This window comes from Pelophylax lessonae (genome assembly GCF_965119305.1).
Source record: "Pelophylax lessonae genome assembly, chromosome: 7".
NCBI classification, from domain to species: Eukaryota; Metazoa; Chordata; class Amphibia; order Anura; family Ranidae; genus Pelophylax; species Pelophylax lessonae.
Genome location: NC_138774.1, coordinates 139950082 through 139967013, shown reverse-complemented (window position 1 = coordinate 139967013; position 16932 = coordinate 139950082). Strand labels below are relative to the sequence as shown.

At 42.4% G+C, this 16932-nt stretch overlaps 1 protein-coding gene across 1 annotated transcript in view; it reads right to left on the bottom strand.

Moving 5' to 3' along the window:
- AFF2 (ALF transcription elongation factor 2) overlaps positions 1 to 16932 on the bottom strand; it is a 775685-nt gene that overhangs the window by 211977 nt on the left and 546776 nt on the right. Inside the window, exon 8 of the mRNA XM_082263635.1 lies at positions 1689 to 1740. Within this exon, the coding sequence (XP_082119761.1) occupies positions 1689 to 1740 (52 nt within the window). The remainder of the gene's footprint in view (positions 1 to 1688; positions 1741 to 16932) is intronic.

Sequence of the window (16932 nt, the reverse complement as noted above, 5' to 3'; positions counted from 1 at the left end):
CACATTCCTAAACTGGCTCCAAACATTTCCTTCTCCGCCATTCACAAAATCCTGTATCAGTTTACATTTCTAGGGATTTGTCAAGACCTATGAATGGATATTTTGTAGATGGTGTAGGAGGAAAGGTTTGGAGCCAGTTTAGGGATGTGAACAGGCTGAAATTTGGAGCAGGGGGGTGACTTCAGGGAAGTCAGCTAAGCCCCTCAGTAGCCACTGACCTCGTTTAGAAATAGTCCAAGCACATAGACAGTTAAAGGATGTCACAAACAGCCATCATCCCCTATACCCCTAGTGTATGAAGTGAGGTTGCTCCTCATCTATATTGGTATTTTCCACTTCCTGCATCCAACTAATGTCCTGTTTATAAAAATTATATGGAGTAATCCATATAATTATCATAAATGAGACATTAGTTGGGCAACACAGTGGCTAAGTAGTTAGCACTTCCGCCTAGCAGCACTAGGATCGTCAGTTTAAATCCCAACCATGTCCTTACCTGTCTGGAGTTTGCATGCTCTCCCTGTGCTTGCTTGGGTTTGCACTAGGTACTTCAGTTTCCTCCCACACTCCTAACACATGGTGGTAGTTTAATTGGCTCCTGTCTAAACTGGCCCTTGTATGTGTATGTATGAATGTGAGTTAGGGACCTTGAATTGTAAGCTCCTCGAGGGCAGGGACTGATGTGAATGTACAATATATATATGTAAAGCACTGAGTAAATGAATGGTACTATATAAGTACCAATAATAATTAAATAATCCACTGAAGAGATATTTCTACTTGTATAAGTAATAACAGTTACAGTGGGATCCTGGAAAAATGTATGTATGTGGGACACTACACCGCTTCTTTGCAGAATTTTGATTGTAGATATGTGCACACTTTGAAAGGTGCAGACATGCATAAAAGAATGCATGCCAGACCTGATATGCATTAGTATGTGGTAGTAGCCCTGGGTACAGAGTATATCAATTATTATGAGGCAAAAATCTTCACAAATTGTAATCAAGATTGTCCACATAATCCCTAAAAAAATGTCAGTTGAAAAGTATTGTTTTTGACTATCTGCTAATCACAATATTTTGTTATATATTATTCTAATGCAGAATGTGCTGTTTGTTTGGTGATACCATACAAACAGCAATGTCAACTTTAGCATAGGATATTGTTGAACTGCCACAAATTGGCATCTGATAGGAGGGCAGATGGTATAGTTATTGCCACGCAGCTGTAACTGATCTCACTGGGATTTTTTCCATAGAAATTAATGTTTATTAAACCAGTTTTAGGTGACCATATTGTTCAACATAAATCTAAGCAAGAAATGTTACAGCTTTTGGAGGTAAGGGGTTATCTCCAGATAAGGATGGACCCCATAGAATTCCTACCAGTTGTAAGAAGCAAGCAGGTAATGCAGGCAGCTGGCATATGATTACAATTTTATTTTAGCTACAAATAAATCAAAGAATTACTGGAGTAGGCACTAAACATGTACCACTTATACAATATATTTTCTTACTATATTTGCATGTAGTTGGTATAACAAGTAGTGACATGAATATTTTGGATAAAAGATAATTATCTACTGTAATGTTTTCAGATCTTTAATGCTAGGTGTAGATTAAATGATTTGAGCTGAAAAATCACATTTAGTCTATATATCTTGATATATTAAGAAACAATAATACCTGCTCATTGTCTTCTTCATCACTGCTTAGCTTTAGGTCATCTTCAAGCATGCTGTAAAAAAAATGTAGACAAAGTCAAACAAAGTTATACAATTCTAGAGTTTCAAACAGGCTTACTCTGCAATTGATGACATTTCACAGTAAGATAATGAACTGAGAGTGATACAGGATGATTAACCTAAATAATCATAAGTGTAAACATAAGTGAATGTTAAACTGGATTTGTCACAAAAGCAGAATACTGATATGTGAAGTTATGGATGGAAGCTGCCATTTTTTTCCTTTGGGCTACAGAGTAGTAGTAAAGCAGTAAGGTCAACTGTAGTAATACTAAAGGCTTTGGCTTCACTGCTCTGGTAACATAACAGTATGGAAGCATCAGCTGAGGATAAATGTTTTTCAAAAAAACCTTTCATAAAGGTTGGTGACTGTTGAATATGTACCATATTTGTGGTATAATGCTACCACAGAGCCATAACCTTGGCCACATTGATCTCTAATCACAGCATATTTATTTTGAGGGACATTAAAAGGTAAGGCAGCCTTGTCCATGCATGGTCGTATTAAACCTTTTTTTATTAGTAGTAAGAAATGAGTGACAAATCAAAGACTTTAAATCAAAAATATTAATCGCTTCAGCTCCAGATAATATTTATGTCATTTTTCCCCACAAATAGGGCTTTCTTTTGGTGGTATTTGATCACCTCTGTGGTTTTTATTTTTTGTGCTATAAACAAAAAAGGCAGACAATTTTCAAAAAAAAAAAAAAAAAACAATATTTCTTTTCTTTCTGTATAAAACATATCCGAGAAAAAAATGTAAAAAAATCGAATTTCTCTTTTAATTTAGGCCAATATGTATTCTGCTACATATTTTTGGTAAAAAAAAAAAAAAAAAAATCCCAATAAGTGTATATTGATTGGTTTGCACAAAAGTTATAGTGTCTACAAACGATGGGATATATTTATGGAATTTGTATTTATTTTTATTTATTTTACTAGTAATGGCAGCGATCAACAACTTATAGTAGGACTGCAATATTGCAGCGGATAAATCGGACACTAACTGACACTTTTTTTTGAACCAGTAACCAGTGCTAAAAAAATGCACTGTCACTCTACTAATGACACTGGCTGGGAAGGGGTTAACATTAGGGGCAATCAAAGGGTTAAATGTTTTCCTAGGGAGTCATTGCTAACTGTGTGGGAGGTCCATGTACTGTGGGAAGGCAGAGATCTGTGTTTCTGCTTAACAGAATCTCACGATCACTGCCTTCCCTTGTCACAGAACGGTGATCTGCCTTGTTTACATAGGCAGATCTGCCTGTGCCTCGGACAATCAGTGGGTCCCAGTGGACACAGCATCTACCGGACCCACTGGTTGGCTTCTGCTGTGTTCAATCACAACAGGAGCAGGTCACTGGTGGCGGGCATGTATCTGTATGTGATTCTGTGCACAGGAGCCCCCACCCTGCAGTACATGTACGTGGAGCGGTCGGCAAGAGGTTAATCATGCCTATATGTTGATTTATTGACTTATATTGTAAACAGTATAAACAGCCCTGGCAGCAATTTTATATATGCCATTATTTTATCACTAGGAATGAGCTTCTGGTTTGGGTCAAATGTAGGTTCAACCCAAACTCAGACTATTTGCAGTTTGCTGAACTGCCAAGCATACCTCTCAAATCTCTAGCTGCTATATAATGATTTGGTCAGTGATGGCACCCAGAATCGGAGCTGTTGTTTACATTACAGCAGCTCTGGGTATTCTGTCCTTGTCTATTGGTGGGTCATTGTGGCAGTGGAGAAACATTAATGGGCTGCAGGGAATCATCCTTGGGTAGTGGGTTGTCATGACTGATGATGCATCTATAGCAATGAGCGACATAAATGCCAATTGATTTCCATCAGGGGATGCTGTTTGCATTTTTTATTTTTAACAAAAAAATAAATTTTAACTCTTTGTGTTGTAGAATACCCTTGCATTTGTTTCTGTTGTTTAATGTTTATTGTTCTTTAAAACAAAAACAAAAAAAAAATAGCCTGGGGTCCTCTTAACTGCTTCCGGTCCGCGCTATAGCCTATATACGGCTGCAGCGCGGACTCGAATTTTCGGGAGGCCGTTTTTAAACGGCCTCCCAGAAGCAGTCTCCCCACGCGCTCCCGAGAGCGCGCATCGGGGAAAATCTGTGTCGGCCGTGTCCCTTGGACACAGCCGATCACAGATCGTGGTGAATGGCCAATCACAGCGGCCATTCACCACGTGATCGGGCCGTCCAATGAGCGATGATCTCATATGTAAACATATGAGATCATCTCTCATCGCCGGCGCTCCTTCCTCACACGGAGCCTGCAGTGTGAGGAAGGAGGGGGAGCCTCACAGCGCCAGGGACACAGAAGAAATGTAATCAGGGCACCGATCACTAGTGCCCTGATTACAAGAGGTAAAACACATACACAAATTGCCCACAGTGCCCGCCTACAGTGCCCCCCCATCAGTGCCCACAATCAGTGCCCATAGTGCTGCCAGTCAGTGCCCATCAGTGCCTGCTCATCTAGGCACTGATGAGCACTGACTGGCAGCACTATGGGCACTGAGTGTGGGCACTGATGGTGCTGCCCATCAGTGCTCATCAGTGTCACCCGTCAGTGTCCATCAGTGCCATCCGCCAGTGCCCATCAGTGCCGCCTGTCAGTGCCCATCAGTGCCGCCCGTCAGTGCCGCCTCTCAGTGCCCAGCAGTGCCACCTCTCAGTGTCATCTCTCAGTGCCCAGCAGTGCCACCTCCCAGTGCCCAGCAGTGCCAACTCTCAGTGCCCAGCAGTGCCGCCTATCAGTGCTCATCAGTGCCGCCTATCAGTGCTCATCAGTGCCGCCTATCAGTGCCTCCTATCAGTGCCGCCTATCAGTGCTCATCAGTGCGGCATATTAGTACCTCCTCATCAGTGCCCATAAGTGCCACCTCATCAGTGCCCATAAGTGCCACCTCATCAGTGCCTATCAGTGCAGCCTATCAGTGCGCATCAGTGCCACCTCATCAGCGCACATCAGTGAAGGAGAAAAATTTATTTATTTTCAAAATTTACTCGCAGAAAATAAGAAAAACTTTTTTTTTTCAAAATTTTCTGTCTTTTTTCTTTTTTTTTGTAAAAAATAAAAAACCCAAAGATGATTAAATACCACCAAAAGAAAGCTCTATTTGTGTGAAAAAAATGATAAAAATTTCATATGGGTACAGTGTAGCATGACCGCGCAATTGTCAGTCAAAGTGTGAGAGCGCTGAAAGCAAAAAATTGGTCTGGATGGGAAGGGTGTTTAAGTGCACAGAAGGCAAGTGGTTAAAAGTCCAACCACACTCTTATCCAGGCATTCATCCTGGGTGGCCAGGAATAGGAAGGACAGCAAGTTTGGTTAATGATGTCCCCTCAACCAGGATCCTGGTTGTTTATTTACATTCAGCAGCCAGGGATCTGTCATTTAACAGCTGTAGTGCAGCGGGTCATCATAACAGTCCGCAAACATTGTCAGGTGGCAGATTGACATAACTGATGATGGATCTACATTGCTGGATGATATTATTGCAAATGGATTTCCATTTTTGTTCCAATTTTAGTAGCAACTCTTCCTAGAGTGTTTTTTATTTATGAATCTGAATACAGCTGCATTATTTTCAATGGAGCCATTCACACAGTTGCAAAAATATGATCCATATCAAAGAATTCAAAAATCTGCATCTAAAAACATTCACTTTACGTGCTTATGTGTATAAACGCATGTATACCTGTTTGTAATTGTAAGCACATAAATTAAGTCTAAACAAAGAAGAAAAATAAATGATCATAAAAAACAAATAATTTACTCATGCACGTCTTTATGCATTTAAACGTATCTATATGCAAGTATACTGAGGTATGTGCAATAACCCTTGTAAAATTTGACGGATGTGTGAATGAGGCCTTAAAGTGGTTGTAAACCTTAGATTTTTTTTCTATGAAAAATAACACACTTGCCTATACTTACCTGCACTGTGCAATGGTTTTGCACAGAGCAGCTCTGATCCTCTTCTTCTGGGGTCGCCTGCCATCGCTCCAGGCCCCTCCTCTTCATCAGGTGCCCCCATGGAAAGCCGCTTTTCCTGGGGGAACCCATGCAAGCTCGCTCCCAAGTCCTGCAGCTGTGCAGTGGAACTCAACCCCCCCAGCTCCCGAGTCACATGATTTGGTTGACAGCAGTGGGAGCCAATGGCTCCTGCTGCTATCAACCTGTCCAATGAGGATAAAGACAGTGACTGGAGCCGCTGTACTCATGCACATGGCTGGATCGGTTCGGGCTCAGGAAAGAAAAAGGGGGGGGGTCTGGGGGAGCTACGGCATAGAAGGTTTTTTCTATGCATTAAGGTGAAAAACCTTGAGGCTTTAGAACCACTTTAAGGATAAATGATTGAGCTGCTTTGGATAATATTTACACAGAAAGTTTAATTCTTTGAAGCCAATTATTCCTGGGGTTCAACAGTATTCCAGACATTTTGTGATGCCTAGATAACTAACAGCAATAAGGCTCATGCATACTGCATTAAAAATGATAGTCCCACACGCACTCTTTGTGTATAATATCCTTATTACTTGTCTTTTAAAAAACAAATTCATCATTACTTTATGCAAGACATGTGTAGGAACATTGGATTGTACTGTATATATAATCTTAAGCCAAAAAGAAAATAAACATATTGTGCGCATTGTAGGGAAAGACCATTATTTTTCTTAATTTTTCTAGATTATGTAGAAAATTGCAGATATGCAGATTATACAAAAGGTGAGTTCATTTGTTTTTTTATTTGTAAGTATTATTATGCCAAAAGAGTAGTTGATGCTTTAAATAGACTTTCAGCATACAGTACGAAAAGTTAGTCAGTAAACAGTAAGTGGATTTAAACATGCTAGGAAAAAACTGTAAAAAGTTAGAAAAAAAGAGAAAAAAGGGGAAGACTTGATGGACCAATTGGTTCTTTTTTTTCTGCCATCCCTCTTCTATGTTTCAATGATTTTTTTTTTTTTTTTTAACTTTCTTGTCATTACTAAATGGTAAAAGGGAAAAGTATTTATATAAAAAGTCTGCCCAGAACTGATTATTTAGATTGTTATTGCATACTGGTGTATCCAAACATCAATTGAATTCTAGGGATTGCTTTACTAAAGGCACATAGGTTATTCACTTGGCAAGGAAATTTTAATTTTGCAAGGGGTTTTAGCAAATTCTGATTTCAATCATTTATTCATGTGCTAGCAAATATATATATATATTTATTTATTTATTTATTTATTTATTTTTTTAATTTTCTGTGCATGGGGTTGGGTTTACTTTTTTTTACATTACATCCACTAAGCTAAGGGACACATGAGCAGCCTATTTGCCTTTATGAATTGAACCTCTTAGTTTCACTTTTGTAGTTAAATGTCTTCACTGTCTTTCTAGTTTTGCATATCACCATGGATTCTCAGTCCACCTGCTACTTTCTAACTGGGAGCGTAAGACATTGTTATCATGTGTGCAGCAGGCACAGCTTGGAATTTCAGAAACAGCCAACAGGGTGATACTTATTTTTCTTAAATATATATTTTTTTAACACTGAAATTTCAAAGCGAAAGAAAGTCATGACATTGTGTGAGTCCTTAATTGTACTAATTTTGCAAAGGCCTTTTGTTTTTTGTTTTTTTTTTTTTTTTTTTTTTTTTTTTTTGGCCTTTTGTTTTTTATATCCCATGCCTATTTAAATCAAATTAATTTAAGATTCATTCCTAAGGTGTGGTATTTCTAATAAAGTAGATGTTTTGTGGTAACAAAATGTTACATAGTTACATAGTAGGTGAGGTTGAATAAAGACAATAGTCCATCCAGTTCAACCTGTGTAGGTGTGTGTGGCTGTAATCATCTCGCATACCCCTGAATGTTCTGATCCTTGAGATGTACGTCTAGTAGTCTTTTGAAAGCCACCATACTACCTGCAGAAACCACCTCTTGTGGTAGAGAATTCCACAATCTTGTAGCCCTAACAGTAAAGAACCCCCCACGTTGCCTGAGGTTAAAATGCTTCTCCTCTAATCGCATTGTATGCCCCCGAGTCCTCATGCAATCCCTTCGACTGAACAGCTTTTTTTTTTCTAAGCCTAGATCCCCATTGAGATATTTAAAAATTGCTATCATGTCCCCCCTCATGCGTCTCTTCTCCAGGGAGAATAAATCAAGCGATTGCAGACGCTCCTCATAACCAAGGTCCTCCAATCCCCTAATTAGTTTAGTTGCCCTTCTCTGGACCCTCTCCAGCTTCAACACATCCCTTCTGAGAACTGGTGACCAGAACTGGACAGAATACTCTAGATGAGGTCGGACCAGAGTTTTATAAAGTGGAAGGATTATAGTCTTATCTCTGGAATACATCCCTTTCTTTATGCATGCTAATATTCTGCTAGCCTTGGCAGCTGCCGCTTGACATTGCATGCTGTTGCCTAGTCTATCATCAACCAAGACTCCCAGATGCTTCTCCATTTTTGATTCTCCCAAGGGTTCCCCTCCTAACGTGTATTGTGCTTTTATGTTTCTAGTCCCCATATGCAAAACCTTACATTTCTCCACGTTAAACCTCATTTGCCATGTCGTTGCCCATTCCGTTATTTTGTCCAGGTCATTCTGTAGGATATCTGCTTCATGCTGTGCTGTTATTGCCCTGCCTAATTTTGTGTCATCTGCAAAAACTGATATTGAACTACTGATCCCCTCCTCAATGCTGTTTATGAATAAATTGAACAAGGTTGGTCCTAGGACTGAGCCTTGGGGGACCCCGCTTACCACCTCAGACCAGTCTGAGTATGCGCTGTTTATTACCACCCTTTGGACATGCCCTTTTAGCCAGTTCCGTATCCAAGAGCAAACCCTGATGTCGATACCTGCAGACCTTATTTTATAAATTAAGCGCTTATGGGGAACTGTATCAAACGCCTTAGCAAAATCTAGGTACACCACATCGACTGGTCTGCCCCTATCTAGCTCACAGCTCACCTCCTCGTAGAATGTTAAGAGATTGGTTTGACAAGAACGCCCATTTGTAAACCCGTGCTGGTTACTACTGATGATGCTGTTGTCCTTAGCAAACTCTACGATATAGTCCCTTATCATCCCCTCCAGAAGTTTACATACTACTGATGTCAGACTGACAGGCCTATAATTTCCCGGTATATGCCTCTGACCCTTTTTGAATATCGGAATCACGTTTGCTTTCCTCCACTCCCCTGGTACATCTCCTGTCCTAATACTGTCCGCAAAGATCAGGAACAGTGGTCTGGATATGACCTTACTGAGTTCCTTGAGTACTCTCGGGTGTACGCCATCCGGGCCTGGTGATTTGTTTGTGTTAAGTTTATCCAGCCTTTCCCTGATTTCATCCTCTGTTAGCCATAGTGGCAAGTCCTGTGTATTACTACTAACCATACAGTCAGGGTCAGTGTAACCCTCCTTTTCCTGTGTAAAGACTGACGAGAAAAAAGCATTCAGCACGGTTGCTTTTTCAGTGTCCTCTGTAACCATCCTCCCATCATCGTTAATTATGTGTGCAATATGCTCTGCCCTAGTTTTTTTGCTGTTGATATACTTAAAGAATTTCTTTGGGTTTTTTTTACTATCCTCCACTATTTGTCTCTCAAAGTCTATTTTAGCCATCTTGATTTCGTGTTTACACTTCCTATTTGCCTCCTTGTATTGGTCGAAAGCCAATACTGTGCCCTCTGATTTATATTTCCTGAAGGCCAATTTTTTTCCCCTAATAAGTTTTTTAACGCTCTGGTTTAGCCAGCCAGGTTTGGCTTTGTCCCTTCTAAATTTATTTCCCATAGGAATGCACTGCAAGATGCCTTTGCTTAATATGTTCCTAAAGCATTCCCATTTTTCCTCTGTGGTCAGGGATCCCAGGGTTCGATCCCAGTTTACCCTTTCCATCAACGAGTACAATTTTGGAAAGTCTGCCCTTCTGAAGTTAAGGGTTCTTATGTTCCCCACTTGCCTTGCTATATTGTTATTTACGCTAAATGTGATCATCCTGTGATCGCTAGAGCCCAGGTTGTCCTGGACACCTACCTCCAAGATTAGGTCTGGGTCATTAGTGATCAATAGATCCAGGATTGCGTTTTCTCTAGTAGGAGAATCCACCAACTGTGACGTAATTATCCTGTAAGGTTTCCGTGAATAGACGGCCCTTATGTGAGTGTGTAGTCCCCTCTCCCCAGTCAATGTCGGGATAATTGAAGTCCCCCAATATGATGACTGATCCTAGCTTTGCCACTTTACTCAAAAGTGCTAAAAATTCCTGCTCTACCTCCTCCCCTTGTTTAGGTGGCCTATAGCAAACCCCCACAATTACTTTTCCCTTTTCTCCTTCCCTATGGAGTTCTATCCATACGGATTCTAACTTCATACTCATCCCTTCCGTAATATCACTCCTCTCAATCACCTTTACATTATTCTTGACGTAGAGACATACTCCTCCCCCTCTTTTTCCTACCCTGTCCTTCCAGTACACTGAATACCCTTGGATATTTGCCAGCCAGTCATGTGAGGGGTCGAACCAAGTCTCTGTTATTCCCACAAGGTCTATGTCATCCTCGTGTACTAACATTTCCAACTCATCCATTTTTTTAGCTAGGCTCCTGGCATTAGCATATACCCCTCTTAGTTTTACAGAAGTTAAACGTGATTGGTGGTTATGTTTATTCCTGTGGTTATGTTGATCTGTGTTTGGCAAAGTATGCCTGACGACCACTTTCTAGAATGGTGTTTTGCCATTAGAACTTTCAAAAAGCTGAGTTTGAAACAGAATAAATGTGTAAGGACAAAGGCTACAGGTAACATTAGCTTATTCCTAATGATAATCCAAGTACTTTGCATACAATACAAGTACACATCATACACATACAGGATATTTACTAACATTTTAGTTGTATTAGAGTCTTGTACCATGTTAGCCTTCAATTGGTATTGAAAGTTTTGAGTTAAAATGATACTCTTCAATGGCTATCAAGTTATTAAAGATGCAAGCCTTTGGAACATATTAGGTTTTTTCCCTCAGGTATTGCACAATGCCAATGTATTCTACAACCTTAATCTTAAGTAAGCCAATAAAGAGTACCACTAAAAATGGAATCTTTGCACTAAAATTCTAGTAAAAAACCCACACAGATTACAAAGACCTTAAAAAGTATAAATACATTTTAAAGATGTTTACATATCTCCAAACCCCTTTAAACTACTTGCTGTTACTGAAACTTGGCTTTAGGAATTTGACTCTGCCTCTTAACTGCCCTCTCCCATGGTGATCTCCACTAGACTTATTTACCTAGGGAAAAACTGTTAGTCAACTGCCATGGGCACCAGTGCATGTGCCATGTTTAGACACGGACCTGCACATGGTAGTGCACGTGTTTGTATGCGTGCTGAACATTGTGTGTTCATTGCATGAACATGTATGCACATACAAGGTTAGTATTGGCACAAAACAGCCTGTTTAAGGGGTAGCCTGACTCAGTGTCAGTGCTGACCTGATTAGTCTTCTGCTTGTTCCTTGTGCCCTGACCTGTGCACTGCATATGCTTCATATTACTGACCTGGCTCTCCTGACCTCAGTTTTGATCCTGCTCTGTATGGATGCTTACATGTTTGTGGCCTTGGCTTTATCCATGACCTTTTTTCCAGCCTTTGATATATCAGTATAGATGTCATACCACATTCTCAAACTAAATTTTTTCAAAATAAACATCAAAACAAAGCTATCCACAACCTTACCTCGTCACCAACCTTGTCTTAAAATATCATCAAAGCCATCTCCTCTGCTCATCCCAAGACCCTCTCCTCTTGAGCATTGCCTTCTACTGAGCTCCCTTGTTAGCTCTTCCCATGTTCACTAACAAGATTTCTCCCATCCTCTGAAACATCCCACCCAAATCTGACTGGCTATCTTCTACTCTGTATACTTTTAGGTGATCCTTGAAAAAACAATTTCCTCTGGGAAGCCTTTCCCAGCACCAGCTAAAAACTGTACTTTTGCTTTCTTTGTCAGTTCTTTCCCCTCATTTATCACCTTTTGTATCATTTGCCTCTCCCCTTTATATTGTAAGCTCACACAAGGGCCCTCCTGACCCTGTTGTATTGAACTGTATTGTAACTGTATTGTCTCCCTTTATTTTGTAAAGCACTGTGCTATAAAACCCCATACAATAATGGTAATAATAATAATACACAATAGCAATACAATATATTGCATAACAATTACTGCTATTTCAACATTTGCAGTAATCATTTTCCATCACAAGTGCCTAGAAAACTAACAGATAACTGTTCGAAAGCTCTGAACCTCTCCTTTACAAACATACACTGTGCTGGTACTCTAAGATCTATCACCAACTAAAGCTGTCTTGATGTGAGCTGACAACAAGCTGGATGTATGCTGGATGTCAATACACTTGCAGTGTACAGATGTATCACCCTTTTAAATGTGAATGCTTTAAAATCTGACTGAGTTAACTACAGTTTCTCTTGTTTGACGGAATCCTTGGCAGAACATTGAATCTTGTATTATTTTAGTCACACAAAGTTACTGACTCAACAATACATCGGTACAGATACAATTGTATGTCAATGGTAAACAGAAATACAGGGAACAATAGAAAGTCAGGTTTCTACGGCACTTCATTACACAATGAAGAGCAATTAACCTTTCTGACTTGTAGTAATCTGGAAAATAGGCTCATCGAGTAGGAAGGTCTGTAACGCTTTCACGCTACAATTTTTCCTAAGTGACGACAAAGCAAATCCCTTCATAATTAACATTTGTAGCAACTCCTACATTTGTTTTGCTAACACAGTTATTAAAGCGAGTTGTCGGCTCTAATAACTGGCCTTGGTGATTATTTCTTGATTTGTGATATATCTATGGAAGCCACAAATATTAAACTATTCACTGAATTGTAACAATATACTAAAACAACTACAGAAAAAGAAAAGCACAATTAAAAAAAACAGAGTTTTTAGCACAAGTTTTTATAATTTAGCACTTTGTAAATCGGTCAGGACTTCGATAACTAGACATTTTTAAAAGTTATAGCAGCTAATATTGTAATGAATAGTATTTATTGCTGTCATAGTATATATTTTAGCAGAACAAAATAAAAAAGAAGGCAGACACCCCTGCTAAGTAGAAAAATAGAAAAATATCTAAATGACCTGCCAACTCACCGCATGCACAGGTGGTTTTCCTGGAACCCAAGTCAGTATGCAGACTGGGATGGTTGGAACTCGGGAGGAATTCACATCAGAAAAGAGGCTCAATTAAGAAACAAACTGCAGCAGTAAGAAAGTTACATTTGTTGGTAAAAAAAAATTTACAAAGTCTTTTCTGCTGTGGACTCATCCTGAGTAGGGTTGAGCGAACACCTGGATGTCCGGGTTTGGCGGATCCGGCCGAACTTGAAAAAAAAGTCCGGGTTTGTGACCCGGACTTAACCTGAACTTTACCCTGATCCCGAACCCCATTGAAGTCAATGGTGACCCAAACTTTTGACGACTAAAATGGCGCTAAAAAACACATGAAAAGGGCTAGAGGGCTGCAAATGGCAGCAAAATCTTCTTAAGAGCATGGCAAGTGCTCTGCAAACAAATGTAGATAGGGAAATAACTTAAAATAACATAAAATACATAAAAATAAAAAACAATAATCTTGAATGATGTAGGAGGAGGACGAGGACCATATGGAGTAGAAGGTCGAGGTGGCGGTGGATATGGTGGTGTAGGTGTAACCGGCAGCGGCGGTGGAGGAGGAGGACGAGGTAGCCAACACTGGTTTTGGTTTTTAATTCATTTTTTTTTATATTAGGGTACACCCCAAAAGAGTAAGAAAGGTCAAATACAACAATGGCTGGGTAAGGCTGGGAAGCATCTATTCTGCAGAAGGTACGGACAAGTCCTGTGGGATCCATGCCTGGTTCATTTTAATGAACGTGAGCTTGTCCACATTGGCTCTGGACAGGTGGCTGCTTTTGTCTGTGATAATGCCCCCGGCCATGCTAAATACCCGTTCAGATAATACACTGGCTGCAGGGCAGGCCAGCACCTCCAAGGCATAAAGGGCAAGCTCAGGCCATGTGCCCAACTTGGAGACCCAGAAGTTGAAGGGGGCAGACCCATCATTCAGTACGTCTAGGCATGTGCACACTGCTCCACCATGTTAGTGAAATGCTGCCTCCTGCTAACACGTTCCATATCAGCTGGTGGTGCTGCTGCTTGTCGTGGCGTGCTGACAAAGCTTTTCCACATTTTGGCCATGCTAACCCTGCCTTCTGAGGTGCTGGCGGTGCCCTGGCTGCATTGGCGACCTCTTCCTCCTCCTCTGCCTTGGCCTTGTGCTTCCACTGTGCCCCCGCTGTCAGGTGGGAATGCCAGCAGCATCGCGTCTACCAGCATGCGCTTGTACTCACGCATCTTCCAATCACGCTCCAGTGAGGGAAATAAGGACGGTATTTTGTCCTTGTAACAGGGATCCAGCAGCGTGGCCACCCAGTAATCAGCACAAGTTACAATGTGGGAAACTCGGTGGTCGTTGCGGGGGCACTGCAGCATGTAATCGCTCATGTGTGCCAGGCTGCCCAGAGGCAACGAAAAGCTGTCCTCTGTGGGAGGTGTATCCTCTGTGTCCTCTGTATCCCCCCAGCCACGCACCAGTGATGGCCATGAGCTGGCCTGGGTGCCACCCTGCTGTGAACATGGTTCCATCTCCTCTCCTCCTCCATCTCCTACTCCTCCTCCTTGTCATCATCCAGAACTGTGCCACTGCTGGACAATTGTGTACCTGGCGTTTGTGGGTGCAGGAACCCACCCTTGGAGCCACTTGTGAATGACTGCCCTGAAAGCCTTGGAAATGATACCTCTTCCTCCTCCTCCTCCTCATCCTGTGCCACTCTTCCATCATCGCCCAAAGCATTTTTTTCAAGAAGGCATAGAAGTGGGATAGTTAAGCTGAGAACGGCGTCATCGTCACTGGCCATGTTGGTGGAGTACTCAAAACAGCGCAACAAGGCACACAGATCTCGCATGGAGGCCCAGTTATTGGTGGTGAAGTGGTGCTGTTCCGCTGAGCGACTCACGCGTGCGTGCTGCAGCTGAAACTCCACTATGGCCTGCTGCTGCTCGCACGGTCTGACCAGCATGTGCAAGGTGGAGTTCCACCTTGTGGGCACTTCACATATGAGGCGGTGAGCGGGAAGGCCGAAGTTACGCTGCAGCGTTGACAGGCGAGCAGCAGCAGGGTGAGAATGCCAAAAGTGCACACAGAAGGCCTGCACTTTCTGCAGTAGCTCTGACATATCAGGGTCATTTCTAAGGAACCTCTGCACCACCAAATTCAGCACATGCGCCAGGCAAGGGATGTGTGTCAAACCGGCTAGGCCCAGAGATGCTACGAGATTTCGCCTGTTATCGCACACCACCAGGCCGGGCTTGAGGCTCACTGGCAGCAACCACTCATCGGTCTGCTGTTGAATGCCCCTCCACAACTCCTGCGCGGTATGTGGTTTTTTTCCCCCAAACAAGCAAGTTTTAAAACTGCCTGCTGTCGTTTACCCCTGGCTGTGCTGAAGTTGGTGGTGAAGGTGTTACGCTCATTAGATGAGGAGGCGGTAGAGGATGAGGAAACGGAGTAGGAAGAGTTAGGAACAGGAGGCAAACTGAAGCGCCCTGCAATCCTTGGTGGTGGAAGGACATGCGCCAAACTGCTATCTGCCTCAGGCCCAGTCACCACTGCATTTATTCAGTGTGCTGGGTGCTGGCATTCAGGGCGAGGGATCACGCATTGTTTGGGAGATAGAAAGCTGAACGCTTCCACGGGACATTGTGGAGATGGTTGTTGGTGATCCAGGTGGTGGTGTTGCTGGCAGATCCTCTGTTTGCGGGGTGGCAGGTGCCACTGTCACTACAGAGGTGGATGAAGAGGCCGAGACTGCAGCAGAAGAGGAAGCAGGAGGAGCCAGAGACCTTTCTTGGTTTTTGAGATGTCTACTACACTGCAGCTCGTGCTTTGCACTTAGATGCCTGGTCATGCAGGTTGTGCTCAGGTTGAGAAGGTTTATGCCTCGCTTCAGGCTCTGATTGCACAGAGTGCAAAACACTCGTGTCCTGTCATCATCACATTGTCTGAAGAACTGCCACGCTAGGGAACTCCTTTGAGCTGGCTTTGGTGTGCTCAGTCCCTTGCTGTGTTGGGCAGTAGCAGGCATAGTGTCTAGGGCACGGCCGCTCCGCTCTTGCACCCTGCTCCCTCTTCTGCTGTGCTGGTGGCTCTGTGCGACCACCACCTCTTCTTCCAAACTACTCAGGTCACCTGCATGACGTTCATTCCATGTGGGGTCGAGGACCTCATCGTCCTCCACATCGTCTTCCACCCAGTCTTCACCCCTGCCCTCCTTGTCGGTCTCCACAATTCAGAATTCCACAGTTGGCATCTGTGTTTCGTCATGATCCGAGACATGCTGCGATGGTCCTCCCATGTACTCATCTTGAGACATAAGTGGTTGGGCATCAGTGCACACATTCTCTTCCACTTCTGTGGTAGGGCTAGGTGGATGGCCCTGGGAAACCATGATAACAGAGTCATCAAAAAGCAGAAGAGACTGCAGCATGACTTGGGGCTCAGACTGCTTGGCTGATTTGCAAAGGGGTGAGGTGAAAGATTGATGGACATCGGCTGCAGGTGCCAACTCTGACCTTTGAGCAAAAGACTGGGTGGGAGACAATGTAAAGGAACTCGAGGCACTGTCAGCAACCCAATCTACTATCGCCTGTACTTGTTCTGGCCTCAACATTTTGTAGAGGCACATTAGGCCCTGCCAAATACTGCTGCAGGTTCTGTCGCCTACTCACACCTGAGGAAGGTGTTTCACTTGTGCGTGTAGCTGGCACAGATCGACCATGTCCTCTCCTTGCAACAGGAGCTCCACCAGCAGCACCACGACCCAGGCCACGTCCCTTATTTGACCTTCTCCTCATATTTCTCTAATTTAGGATCTTCCCCTAAATGGGTTTTTATTGCAAAGCGGAATACAACAGCAGTATCCAATGGGTGTATCTCACTGTAACATATGCAGACTAGGCTGCAATTAAATTTTTTTCCCCTAAATTGGTTTTTATTGCAAAGCGGAATACAACAACAGTAT